We start from the raw sequence: 13,982 nt of genomic DNA, 5'->3' as shown, positions 1-13,982 counted from the left end.
ATCAAAATGAATTAGAAATTCCTCCATGAAGACATTTACCAGCAATTGCCTCCAGAAAATACAGAGGAACCTATGATAGTGGATTCCAGTTGGGACAAATTAATACTCTGTGAGGATGTGGATGTACACACTGAAAGGGGTGAGGAATCGGAGGACGAGAATGAGGATGACATCTTGTCTCTGTAGAGAGAGTTTGTGCAAGGAGAGATTAATTGCTTCTTTTTTTGGTGGGGGCCCAAACCAACCAGTCATTTCAGCCACAGTAGTGTGGCAGATCCTGTTGCTGAAATGATTGGTTTGTTAAAGTGTACATGTCCTGTTTATACAACATAAGGGTGGGATGGAGGGCCCAAGGACAATTCCATCTTGCACATCTGTTTTTTTTATTTGCATTATGTGCTCTTTGGGGCCTAGTTTTTAATAGTGCCATCTTGTCTGCCATTGCAGTGCCACTCCTAGATGGGCCAGGTGTTTGTGCCGCCCACTTGTGTCGCTTAGCTTAGTCATCCAGCAACCTTGGTGCAATTGTTTGGCCAAAAACAATATTGTGAGGTGTTCATAATAGACTGAAAATGAGTGGAAATTAATGTTATTGAGGTTAATAATACCGTAGGATCAAAATTACCCCCACATTTTGGGATTTTAGCTGTTTTTATGTTTTTTTCAAAAATCATCCAGATCCAAAAGCAAAACTAAAACCCGAAAGGGTGGTTTTGGCAAAACCAATCCAGATCAAAAACACGAGCGGGGATCCAGATCCAAAACCAAAACACAAAACACAAAAAGTGTCCGTCGCACATCTCTAGTTCTAAAAAAATGTTTACCCCCTATGTGTCTTTCCAACCCATGGTGCTATTAAGTACATCAGGGATGGGAGGCACTTATCTTCCCAGATATACTAAAGAGGAAGCAGTAGAGATTGCTATCAGTTTATGGAAAGAACTCTTTAATTCAGCTGTAACCTATCTGAATTTGTTCCCAGCATAATTGATGACCAGGAAAGAAAGAACTAGTTATGGTTATTAGCCTCTATTTTGTTCACTTTGATGTATTGTAACATGTGGATTTAAAGAATGCCTTTTATTCTGTACTATCTTTTACTTTAGGTTTTATTTAGCAAATGGAAAATAAGGGAAGTAAAGTAGTACATTTATTAAGCAGTGATAAGAGCGGAGAAGTGAGCCAGTGGAGAAGTTGCCCATGGCAACCAATCAGCACAGAAGTAACATCTATAATTTGCATACTATAAAATGATACAGAGCTGCTGGTTGGTTGATGGCACAATTTCTCCACTGGCTCACTTCTTCGTTCTTATCACTGCTTAGTAAATGTAGCCCTAAAAGAGGTAATGGTGCTCTCAGTTCCTTAAATAGCATCTTTAGCCCTGCGTGTTATTCCTCATAGACATAATAGCCAAAAATCTCAACACTCAGCAACAAGAAATTATCAGAGTTATGGTACCAGAACTTCACTCCGTAACCTACCTCCAGATTTTCAGACCTAATCGGTCTCTGCGATTTTGCAGAGGGCTGCGATCAAATAGTCGTAGCCTATAGAGACTGAAAACCTGCCCCGAGCAAGAATGTGAAAACTTTGCCAGACAGTGGACACCTGCAATTTCATTCGCAACTCACTCACAATCTAATGGTTTTTCCAGTCTGTGCGTAGCCCAGGACTTACTCCTACAGTGTGATACAAACAGGCTTATTGGGGACAGAGCTGACGTCACACACCCTCCCTGAAAACGCTTGGGAACGTCTGCGTTTTTCCTGACACTCCCAGAAAATGGGCAGTTACCTCCTCCAAACATCCTCTTCCTGTCAATCACCTTGCGTACGCCTAGCAATCAAATTTTTTGCACCAATCTGTCAGTGTTTGGGCTCACACGTGCGTATTGCGGTGCATACGCACGCGCAGTCATTTGATAATTAGCCACTGTGCGATTTTGCAAAACAGTGATCAGGTCTGAATTACGCCCTTAGACCCAGAAGAGATACTGCACATGTAAGACCATTGTGCTGCACATGTGCTAGCGGTCTCTATTGATGAGAATGTATTTGGGTATAATAGTTAGTATTACTGCCTCACAGCACTGAGGTTACAGGTTCAGTTACCACCACAGCCCTTTCTGTGTGGAGTTTGTATATTGTCCCCGTGCGTGCGCGGGCTACCTCTGGGTACTCCAGTTTCCTCCCATAATCCAAAAATAAACTGGTAGATTATCTGGCTCCCAACAATTAAAAATTAAGTATGTGTACATGTGGTGGGGTATATAGACTGTAAGCTCCACAGGGACAGGAACTGATATGAATGGGCAAAAATTTACTGTAAAGCTCTATAGTATATAGAGGGCCAGATTAAGGGAGGGGCGACAGGAACGACTGTCCCGAGCCCCCACACAACAGAAACCACGACGAGCTCCTTTGTGTACAGTCAGCCTTGTGGGATAGTGAAGTGAAATCCTGCGAGACGCTAACTGTGAGCCACCGGCGTTTGCTGCTCAGACCCACTGTCCCTGCCTGGGCTGTTGTTCTGTGACGTCCAGGTAGAGTGTGTGTGTGTGTGTGTGTGTGTGTGTGTGTGTGTGTGTATGTGTGTGTGTGTGTGTGTGTGTGTTTCGCATGGCGCTGAGGCTTTGGCAGCAATTTAAATAGTGTGGGCTCCAGCACTTTATTTGCCCTGGGCCCCCTTCAGCCTTAATCCAGGCCAGGCTATATAAATAACTGGTAATAAATAAATAATAATAAAAAAATAATGGGATCTTGTTGTAAGGTATAAGACCAGAAGCTTCCCATTTGGTTTCCCAAGCCGGTCACATTGGATAAGGTCTTGATGTTCCAACCTGCAGGATAGCAAATTCCATGGTTTGTATCTGAAGCTACATTAGACTTGTGGTGGTTTCTGAACTGAAAAATTACACTTTAGTAAATCTCCCTTTAGCCTATTTAGCAAATTATATAGATGACCATTTGTTATATATACAGTCTCAAGCAGAGTCTATATCACACTAAGGGGGTCATTCCGAGTTTATCGCTCGTTAGCTAGTTTTAGCAGCCGTGCAAACGCTATGCCGCTGCCTACTGGGGAGTGTGTTTTATCTTAGCAGAAGTGCGAACGCATGTGTAGCCGAGCTCTGCAAAAGCAGTTTGTGCAGTTTCAGAGTAGCGCAAAACCTACTCAGAGCTTGTGATCACCAGCCTATTCATGTCCGGATTTGACGTCATACACCCGCCTAGCGAGCGCCCAGCCACGCCTGCGTTTTTCCGGACACGCCTGCGTTTTTGCAAACACTCCCTGAAAACGGTCAGTTGACACCCAAAAACGCCCCCCGGCCGCCAGTGTGAAGGAAAACTTTGCTGGAACCTGAGCACTTGTGGGGCATACGCATGTGCAGAAATGCTGTTTTTTCCCCTGATCGCTGCGCTGCCAAAATGGGCAGCGAGCTATCAACTCGGAATGACCACCTAAACTCCCCTTAACCTGATGAATGTCCCCCTCCTGGCAGAGAAAGGGCAAAACAATACCACCTTAATCCTTATAATATAGAGACTTGCATAAGGGGAAAGTAAGGTCAGCTTTATTTATTTATTTAAAACTAAACTATTTAAGGAATAACTAAACTAGCATAACTCTAATACTGAATGAAAGAGAAAGAAGAAAGTACGGTGGGCCAGAAAGAATGTCCCCACAGTGCAAGATTGCCAACAGCATACACCACTTTCCCTCAGGGGATGGCGCGCAGCCAGCCCCCATAATCATGCCAAAGGTATCCACCTCCCACCCCAATGACACAACCATATGAGGTACACTTGGACCGGTGGTGCCGCTAACCCCGGTAGGGTAAAATCATCCTAAGACATGTATTTGAGGGGAGAGGACCTCAAGCTCAAAACACAGTTGGCAACTGTAACCGTTTTTTCCCACCACAAAAGGTGACACAAACAACCTAACAACTGCACATGGGAGGGAGGGTGGGTAACATCCATGAGGAAACAATTCACCTAAGATGGATTCCTAAAGAAATCCTGAAATGGACCTAAAAACTCCCAGAAACATTAACCCTACCCCGCCCGGAGAAAAGCAATCCCAGGCTCGGATGTTTAATCTGCTCAATGCTAATAAAAAGCATTCAGTCCTAGTTATCTAAACTGACACCCTTTGGGTCAGTATCAAGGCATTACAGGCTACCTACCATTAGTTTCCTTCAATGCCTCCACCAGAAAATGAGCCTCCTCTTGTATTCTCTCTTCAATGCTCTTTTTTCCCATTCCAAAAGTTTTGAGATTGGTAACGGAGAAACGACGCATCTGTTTCCAGCTTTCTCCATTGCTAAATATTACTCCTGAGGAAGATAACACACATGAAATTTTTAGAGCAACAAAATCAAACTTTCAGCAGGTAATTTGATAAATAGGCAAAGAGTACAGCAACTACAGATGTGTCCTGCTACATCTTTGACCCATACGCCATGTAGCAGGCCTTGATAGTCGCGCCTTGCCGTGCCACTGCCTAATGTTCTAAGTCACTTAATGCAACAGAACATTGTAACGTAACGTACTGAGGTGCTGGAAAAGGTTGAAACTGTAATAAAATGTTCTGCCCACCAGATGTCACTTTTCCTAACCTGCTCAGTACATGCATCAAATAACCAACAAAGCTTCTGTAGCACCGCTAGCCGATAAACCTTTCCATTCACCACCAACCTGTCTGTAAAATCACCCTAGAGCTCACACCGTAAGGTGAGGGTGGTATATCTGTTCACCAAGAAGTGTGAGGTGAGTGCATGGAAAAACTTGGTTGATACATCTATGCTTTTAGAAGAATCTTGTCATGTTTAATGGAACTGATTAAAACTTTTTTACTTAAAAAAACTGTTTCAGGGTGATACGTTTTTCTTGGTGAGAGGTTATACATCCAGGCTACAAGTGGGTAGGTAAGAAGGTAAGAAGGTAAGCACTTTTGGAAAGACTTCTGAATTGAGACTCTTTCTAACAGCATCAAAAATGGAGCGCACGCTGTACTTTTTTGTGTGCATCTGTTTTCTAAGTTCCCACTAACAGGGGTTCTTTTTGTGCTGTTGCTATCACAGTGAAAATAAGGTGTGTGTGTGTGTGTGTGTGTGTGTGTGTGTGTGTGTTTGTGTGTGTGTGTGTGTGTGTGTGTGTATATATATTATATGCACACATTAATATTTTTACCATCAATACATTACTGAATAAAGAATTTAATCATTAGGTGTGTGCCTCCTGTTTTTGGTGTGTGCATCATTTGTTTGCAAACAATACGTTTTACAAGTTGAATTCAACCCTTTACTGGACCGTCCGTAAACTGATGTGAAGAATCCTGCTGTAAAAAAATGCACAGGAAGTTTTTCAGAAAGACAGATCAGTTCAGGTATACTATTCTGAAAATACCCGCCTCCATTTTACAGTATGTGTTGCTCTGCGCTCCCCCCCCTCCCCTGTGTTAGGCCACCCTTGGGTGTCCTAGCAGATAAGACCTGCACCTTATGTAGCTGGCATCTCAGGTTCAAGGCCCGGACATGGACGAGGTGTGTGGTCACTATCAGTGCACTCTCTCTGTTTATACAAGTCCATAAATATATTAACTCATTGTATGACATTGTGCACCTGATCTCCGCCTTTGTAAGGGCAGTGTTACATGCCATTTCATTGTGTGGGATATCCTTATAAAATGCAAGATAGATATTGCTCATATAAATATCAGTTGCATGAAAACAGCAAACTGAGGGGAACATGTACTAAGCAGTGATAAAAGTGGAAAAGTGAGCCAGTGGAGAAGTTGCCCATGGTAACCAATCAGCTGCTCTGTATATGTATATAGTATGCAAATTATAAATGTTACATCAATGCTGATTGGTTGCCAAGGCCATCTTCTCCACTGGCTCACTTTTCCACTTTTATCACTGCTTAGTACATGTCCCCCTGAATGTGTTATATGGAATTTTGTCATAGTACATGACTGATTATGATATGATGAGTGTGAACTGCAGTTCTATAATCCAGCAATAGGACGATTCCAGTATGAATGGTCAACCATGTTAAGGTCAACAGTAATTAGGTCGACCACTATTGGTCGACATTGACATAGTCGACATGGACTAATGGTCATCACATGATAATTGTCGACAAGTGACAGCTCTACATATGAACAGGTCGACATGGATTTTTTAAATGTTTTTGGTGTATTTTTTTCCATAGCATGACCAGCAACCCCAATTAGTGTACCGCGTCCCCTTGCATCGCTCACTTCGCTTGTCATGCTGCAGGAAAGGTGCCTCGCTGCGCTTGGCACATGTTACTGTCACCATTCGTAGTCCACGTGGATGGTAGAGTAAGAAAAAGTAAAAAATCTATATATTTTTTAAAAAGCCATGTCGACCTGTCATGTGTCAACCATATTCATATATCGACTATGTCAATGTTGACCTTAACATGGTCGACCATCCAAATGGATACCCAATAGGACAGCCCAAATAAACATCTATCACCCAGAATTGGTTATATTGTAACAATAGCCTAGAAATTGTCAAACTGTAACAACACAGTATCATCACACTGGACTGTGATACAATAGATTATGTTGAACAGAAACACCAATGTATGAAATTAAGGGACACTCACAGCAGGGGTCGTATTCAGTATACCGGTTGTTGGGATCCCGGCGCACAGTATATCGGCACCGGAATCCCGACAACCGGCGTACCGACACCTTTTCTCCCTCTTGGGGGTCCACGACCCCCCTGGAGTTAGAATACATAGCATGGCACGCATAGCGCCACCGCACCAGCAGTGTGGCATGCGCAGGGAGCCCGCAAGTGACTCATTTGCACTCGCCCTGCTGTCGGCAAGCCGGCGGTCGGGATCCCGGCACCGGTATGCAAGCCGCCGGAAACTCATACCACACCCCACAGAAGCACAATGAGAAACTTTCAGCTCATAAAATGAGACAAATATAAATCAGGTATTCCAATCTGTAGAACACTGACTTATCAGACGGTTTCACACATTTTATACATACCTACCAGTGACTGTAACTCTGAACCTATGGGGAACTATATTGCTATCTGTCTGGCTTATTAGCACTGCACCCTGAATTTAGCGGTAGAATTACCATACTTTACATTAAAGCAGATTGTAATTATACATTATAATAAAATGCAAAAACGTCTAAGTACCTGAATGTACAGTAAGTCATTGAAGAGAGCTAAAATGTGCATTGGCATTCTCACACAGTACATTTTATATCACAATTTCCTACTTTCTCACTCTCTTTTTCTCAGTATTTTGCAGTTTATAAAAAAAAAAAAAAAATTTTAAATAAATTAATAAAAAATATTTTTTATTCCTAGGTGCACCACACCCAGACAAATCTTTTTTCTTCTGTGTTGCATATGTACAGTATATATATTAGTATTTGTCATGTTGTAGCAGACCCAATGTTACAATACTGGTACAGGTAAAACAAGGGGGTCTTCTCTTACTTCCTTGATATTCTGAAAAGACAATGGGCCTAATTGAGACTGGATTGCAGCAGCAAAATTGTTCTCTAATGAGCAAAACCAGGGCCCTCATTCCGAGTTGTTCGCTCGCAAGCTGCTTTTAGCATACGCTAAGCCACCGCCTACTGGGAGTGTATCTTAGCTTATCAAAATTGCGAACGAACGATTCTCAAAATTGCGAATAGACACTTCTTAGCAGTTTCTGAGTAGCTCCAGACTTACTCGGCATCTGCGATCAGTTCAGTCCGTTTAGTTCCTGGTTTGACGTCACAAACACACCCAGCGTTCGCCCAGACACTCCCCCGTTTCTTCAGCCACTCCCGCATTTTTTCCAGAAACGGTAGCGTTTTTTCGCACACTCCCATAAAACGGCCTGTTTCCGCCCAGAAACAGCCACTTCCTGTCAATCACATTACGATCGCCAGACCGAAGAAAAAACAGTGAGTAAAATACCTAACTGCATAGCAAATTTACTTGGCACAGTCGCACTGCGGACATTGCGCATGCGCATTAGCGACTAATCGCTCCGTTGCGAGAAAAAAATAACGAGCGAACAACTCGGAATGACCACCCATGTGCACTGCGGGGAGGCAGAAATAACATGTGCATAAAGAGTTAGATTTGGGTGGGGTGTGTTCAAACTGAAATCTAAATTGCAGTGTAAAAATAAAGCAGCCAGTATTTACCTTACACAGAATCAAAACAACCCACCCAAATCTAACTCTCGCTGCACATGTTATGTCTCTCCTGCACCCCACCCCTGCAGTGCACATGGGTGGTCATTCCGAGCTGTTCGCTCGGTAAATTTCTTCGCATCGCAGCGATTTTCCGCTTAGTGCGCATGCGCAATGTCCACAGTGCGACTGCGCCAAGTAAATTTGCTATGCAGTTAGGTATTTTACTCACGGTTTTTTCTTCGTTCTGGCGATCGTAATGTGATTGACAGGAAGTGGGTGTTTCTGGTCGGAAACAGGCTGTTTTATGGGTGTGTGCGAAAAAACGCTACCGTTTCTGGGAAAAACGCGGGAGTGGCTGGAGAAACGGAGGAGTGTCTGGGCGAACGCTGGGTGTGTTTGTGACGTCAAACCAGGAACGACAAGCACTGAAATGATCGCAGATGCCGAGTAAGTCTGGAGCTACTCAAAAACTGCTAATAGGTGTTTAATCGCAATTTTGAGAATCTTTCGTTCGCAATTTTAAGAAGCTAAGATTCACTCCCAGTAGGCGGCGGCTTAGCGTGAGCAAAGCTGCTAAAAGCAGCTTGCGAGCGAACAACTCGGAATGAGGGCCATGGTTTTGACCTTTAGAGAACAATTTTTCTGCTGCGATCAGGTCTGAATTAGGCCCAGTATCCTGTGCAATTGGCATTTTCCATATTTCCTGTTCAATTGATGTCCATCTCCATACTTACAGAACACAAGAAATTGCACTTACAGACACAAATTGCAGTGTCTGAACATTCAAAGCCGGTACAGACTCACATCTGTAATTGTAAAATCAGGCGCTGTACAGGATAGATGGAATTTACTTACCTTTCCCTTTAAAATATAATTCTATAGATGGCAGTAGACCTCTCATCCCAAAGATTTCTCCTTGATCGACCAGAGCTTCCTTAACAGCATCATATCCACAGAGAACAACCACCCGCCGTGGTCCTAGGTATAGAGTGTATACGTCTCCATATCTCTCTCTCATCTACACAGGGGAGGCAATTATATAACAGTGCATGTTATACAGTGAGGCATAACTTGCTTTATTTATAAGTTATCATGTATTATAAAGACTTAAAATAATATCCTAAGAGCACTTCCTACATTGTACATTATTATTACTAGTTATTTATATAGCGTACACATATTCCGCAGCGCTTTTACAGAGAGTATTTGGCCATTCACATCGGTCCCTGCCCAGTGGAGCTTACAATCTATATTACCTGCCACACGCATACACATTCATGCTATGGTTGATTTGTAGGGAGCCAATTAACCTACCAGTATATTTTTGGATTGTGGGAGGAAACCGGAGTACCCGTAGGAAACCCACGCAAGCACAGGGAGAATATACAAACTCCACACAGTTAGGGCCATGGTGGGAATCAAACTCATGACCTCAGTGCTGTGAGGCAGTAATGCTAACCATTACACCGTCTAAGCTGCTACATTACAAACCCTGAGTCTCTCCCACGCTCTCCTGTGCAGATCTCCATCTACTGTATAAAACAGGTCCTGTCCTCCCTCTACACCAGGGATGGGGAAACTTTGGCCCTCCAGCTGATGTTGAACTACACACCCCAGCATGCCCTGCAGCAGTTTTAGCATGGCCGAATAGCAAAACTGTAGCAAGGCATGCTGGTATGTGTAGTTCAACAACAGCTGGAGGGCCGAAGGTTCCCCATCCCTGCTCTACAGTGTACAATACATTCCTGAAACCTCACCCACACAGTGCCATGGCCAGTTTATAGAGCTACACTAAAAAGGTCTACAGTCAGTATGTCGACCACTAATGGTCGACATGCATTAGGTTGACAGGGTCAAAAGATGGATATTGTCAAAAGGCAGACATGTAAAAGGTAGACATTTCAAAAGGTCAACAGGTTCAAAAGGTCGACATGGCAATAGTTGACACCCATATGATTGACACAACGGTTTTTTTCTCAACCATTTCATACTATACCATCCACGTTGACTATGATCGGGAATAGTAACCTGCCCAAAGCATGGCAAGTGAAGCAAGCCGTTTGAGGGAACGCGGAAAACTGTTGGGGCTTTTTTTGTGGCAGAAAAGTACAATACAGAGTCCTCATTCTGTACAAACAGAGTCTGTCTTTCCCCTTCCACTTACTGTACAATACAGAGCCTGTTGTCCCCTTTCCACATGCTGTGCAATACAGAGATTGTCCAACCCCTTCTACATGCTGTTCAATACAGAGTCTGTCCTCCCCTTCCTCATGCTGTACAATACAGGGCCTGCCCTACCCTTCCACATGCTGTACAATACATAGTCTGTCCTTCCCCTTCCACATGCTGTACAATACAGAGTCTGCCTCCCCTTCCACATGCTGTACAATACAGAGTCTGTCCTCCCCTTCCACATGCTGTACAATACAGAGTCTGTCCTCCCCTTCCAAATACTGTACAATACAGAGTCTGTCCTCCCCTTCCACATGCTGTACAATACAGGGCCTGCCCTACCCTTCCACATGCTGTACAATACAGAGTCTGTTCTCCCCTTCCACATGCTGTACAATACAGAGTCTGTCCTCCCCTTCCACATGCTGTACAATACAGGGCCTGCCCTACCCTTCCACATGCTGTACAATACAGAGTCTGTCCTCCCCTTCCACATGCTGTACAATACAGAGTCTGTTCTCGCCTTCCACGTGCTGTACAATACATAGTCTGTCCTCCCCTTCACATGCTGTACAATACAGAGATTGTCCTACCCCTTCTACATGCTGTACAATACAGAGTCTGTTCTCTCCTTCCACATGCTGTACAATACAGAGTGTGTCCTCCCCTTCACATGCTGTGCAATACAGAGATTGTCCTACCCCTTCTACATGCTGTACAATACAGAGTCTGTTCTCGCCTTCCACGTGCTGTACAATACAGAGTCTGTTCTCTCCTTCCACATGCTGTACAATACAGAGTGTGTCCTCCCCTTCACATGCTGTACAATACAGAGTCTGTCCTCCCCCTTACACGTTCTGTACAATACAGAGTATTTCCTCCTCTTCCTCATGCTGTGCATTACAGGGCCTACCATCTCCTTTTCACATGCTATTCAATACAGGGTCTGTCCTCCCCCCTTCCGCATTCTGTACACTACACAGTCTATCCTCCACTTCCACTTGCTGTACAATACAGAGTCTGCCCTCCCCAATACACATGCGGTACAATACAGGGCCTGCCCTCCCCCTTCCACACACAGTACAATACAGGGCCTGCCCTCCCCAATACACATGCGGTACAATACAGAGTCTGCCCTCCCCAATACACATGCTGTACAATACAGGGCCTGCCCTCCCCCTTCCACACACAGTACAATACAGTACCTGCCCTCCCCCTTCCACATGCTGTACAATACAGTGTCTGCTCTCCCCCTTCCACACACAGTACAATACAGGGCCTGCCCTCCCCCTTCCACACACAGTACAATACAGGGCCTGCCCTGTCCATGTAATGCACAATATAGGGCAGTGGAATAACTAGAAATTTTGCTCCCCCAAGCCAAAAAAGGTTCCAGTGCCCCCCTCCCCCCCCCCCCCCGCGCGCGCTTCCCCGTTGCCATTTAAAAAGTAAAGAATTACACAGCTGTTGGGCCTGTAGTTATGCCAGTGGTTTAGGGCTTACCTTGCTGTACAATACAGGTTCTTGGACCCCTCTCACACACTGTATAAAGCAAGGCACAGTTTCCCTAACAATTTTAAATACAAGCTCCATTCTCTTACATGATAAATAGTTAAAACAACATTTATTTAATACAACTGTACATTATCAGAGAAATCAAAGTAGGAAAGTATTCTTAGTAAATTATTATTTATTGGAACACAAAAACTTAAATGTAACATTATAGCTTGGAACCACAACATACGGTTTACCAAAAATAAGTTGACTTAATAACAAAAAAATGTCTCTTCTACTAACCTCTATCAAAGACTCCATCATTTTCCCTAACTTCATCTGGTGGAGATTGCCGATTATAGGCAATGGGGTTGGTCCAGGAGGCAGGTTCTGTCTTTTATTCGTGTGACTCCAGTGGTAAAGACAAAGGATACAGGTGATCAGAAATAGCAGGACCAGAGTCAGGGTCTCCATGCTGAGCTAATGCCGAGGTACTGCGATTTCTTCTCTGCAATGTGTTTGGAGTGTTCGCTATGAGCTCTTCACTAGATATAAATTCTCCTGGCAGAAATTTATAGGCAAAGTGTAAATACGATCATGAAAATTCCTGACAAGGATAATGAAACGATAACGAAATTCCTGGCAAGGAAACTTGTTTTAACTTTGTCATAGTAAAGATAGGATAAATTCCGATGATGTTTACATGTTTTTCTTTTATATTATCACTGCATAGTTTTGTCAATTCCACTCAAACATGAACAAAGAAGAACATGCAAAGTTTTTGATTGAAGCACCTTTTTTAGGTTACGAGTTATGTTCCCCAAGTTTCAATGCAAGCATTAGAGTCTGCACCTTACCTGTTTTCCTGTCACAAAACCTTCAGCCCTGGTTTTAGGAAGGACATCAAGAATATCATGGAAAGAAATACGGGGTTTGCAGGATCCCAGATCTGATGTCAGACAGCTTTTTTATAGTTCTACCTTGCTTGACCTGCTCTAAACTTTAGAAGCCAAGTTCATTGAACACTGCCAATTGGACTAATTATTAATTGTACAGGCTAACAGCAGTCATGGAGAGATAGAGCAAAAGAACTATAAAAAATAAATGATCATTTATGGGTATTTGTATTGTACATGACTGTACCCATCACATGTCTACATTCATTGTACACTAACTTATAGAGTGAAAGTGGTCTCTCTTGTGATACAGCTACCACAGATTATGTGATGACACCTTGTTTCCTCTTATGTAAGATATCATTCTAGTAACAGTCTTATATTTCCTGCTGGAAGGTGTAGCCTTGTGTGAGTGTAAGTTCAATAGTTTTACCCTTAAGTGAAGTGCCTAAGGTCTATAGTCAGAGATGGTCTCATGATGTGTTGAGAAATATGTGCTATCAACCTTGACAAATACAGTGTGGAGAACCTGGTAGACAACCTTCCTTTATTCCAAATGTTCATATGCATAGATAATGTTCCCTTTGTTGAAGCCAGAGAGCACTACTGCACATACTCCATATTGGCTCCCTTAGGGAGGTTTTAGTCCCACTACCTATTGATGATTGCCGCCGCTTGTACTTCTTTGCATGTGTTGCCCCATCTTGTTACTATATTAAAGCACCACAGTAGAACACTGGCATGTTCTACTGGGGTGCATTCGGCATGCCAGTAATTGGGATGCCGGCGGTCATGTGAATGAAGCTGGAATCCAGAAACCACTCAGGAGACTGGCACCAGAAAACCCACAGCTGACATCCTGAAGGTAAGAATCGGGGTTTGGCTTAGTGCCCGGGGGAGGGTTAAGGTTAAGCACTAGAGGATAAGGGTTAGGCACTAGGTGGGTAGTTAGCCCTAGCCAACACCCCAAGTATTACTCCTTCCCACCACCCCCAGAGGGTTAGCCCCAGCCACCACCCCTGGAGGGTTAGACCCAGTCGCCACCCCTGGAAGGTTAGACCTTAGGCAGGGGTATAAGTTCATACCAGGAACCCAGAGGTGATATAGACAGTTGTGCCCCCTTTCACAACATCAGTGACCCACATATACTACCAACAGCATCAGTGGCCCCATATTTTACCAACAGCATCGGTGACCTCCAGTTACTACAGAGAGCATAGA

General features: G+C 43.7%; 1 protein-coding gene across 1 annotated transcript in view; it reads right to left on the bottom strand.

Annotated features, from left to right (window-relative positions):
- LOC134949268 (cytochrome P450 2A13-like) overlaps positions 1-12,834 on the bottom strand; it is a 44,573-nt gene extending 31,739 nt beyond the window's left edge. Inside the window, exons 1-4 of the mRNA XM_063937760.1 lie at positions 12,723-12,834; positions 12,169-12,426; positions 9,055-9,217; positions 4,193-4,342 (exon numbers count right to left, since the gene is read on the bottom strand). Coding sequence (XP_063793830.1) covers positions 4,193-4,342; positions 9,055-9,217; positions 12,169-12,339 — 484 coding nt within the window. The 5' untranslated portion in view covers positions 12,340-12,426; positions 12,723-12,834. The remainder of the gene's footprint in view (positions 1-4,192; positions 4,343-9,054; positions 9,218-12,168; positions 12,427-12,722) is intronic.
- Between the last annotated feature and the right edge of the window lie 1,148 nt (positions 12,835-13,982).

The sequence above is a fragment of the Pseudophryne corroboree genome, chromosome 8, assembly GCF_028390025.1.
Source record: "Pseudophryne corroboree isolate aPseCor3 chromosome 8, aPseCor3.hap2, whole genome shotgun sequence".
In the NCBI taxonomy this organism is placed as follows: Eukaryota; Metazoa; Chordata; class Amphibia; order Anura; family Myobatrachidae; genus Pseudophryne; species Pseudophryne corroboree.
This window is presented reverse-complemented; position numbering and strand designations above follow the sequence as displayed.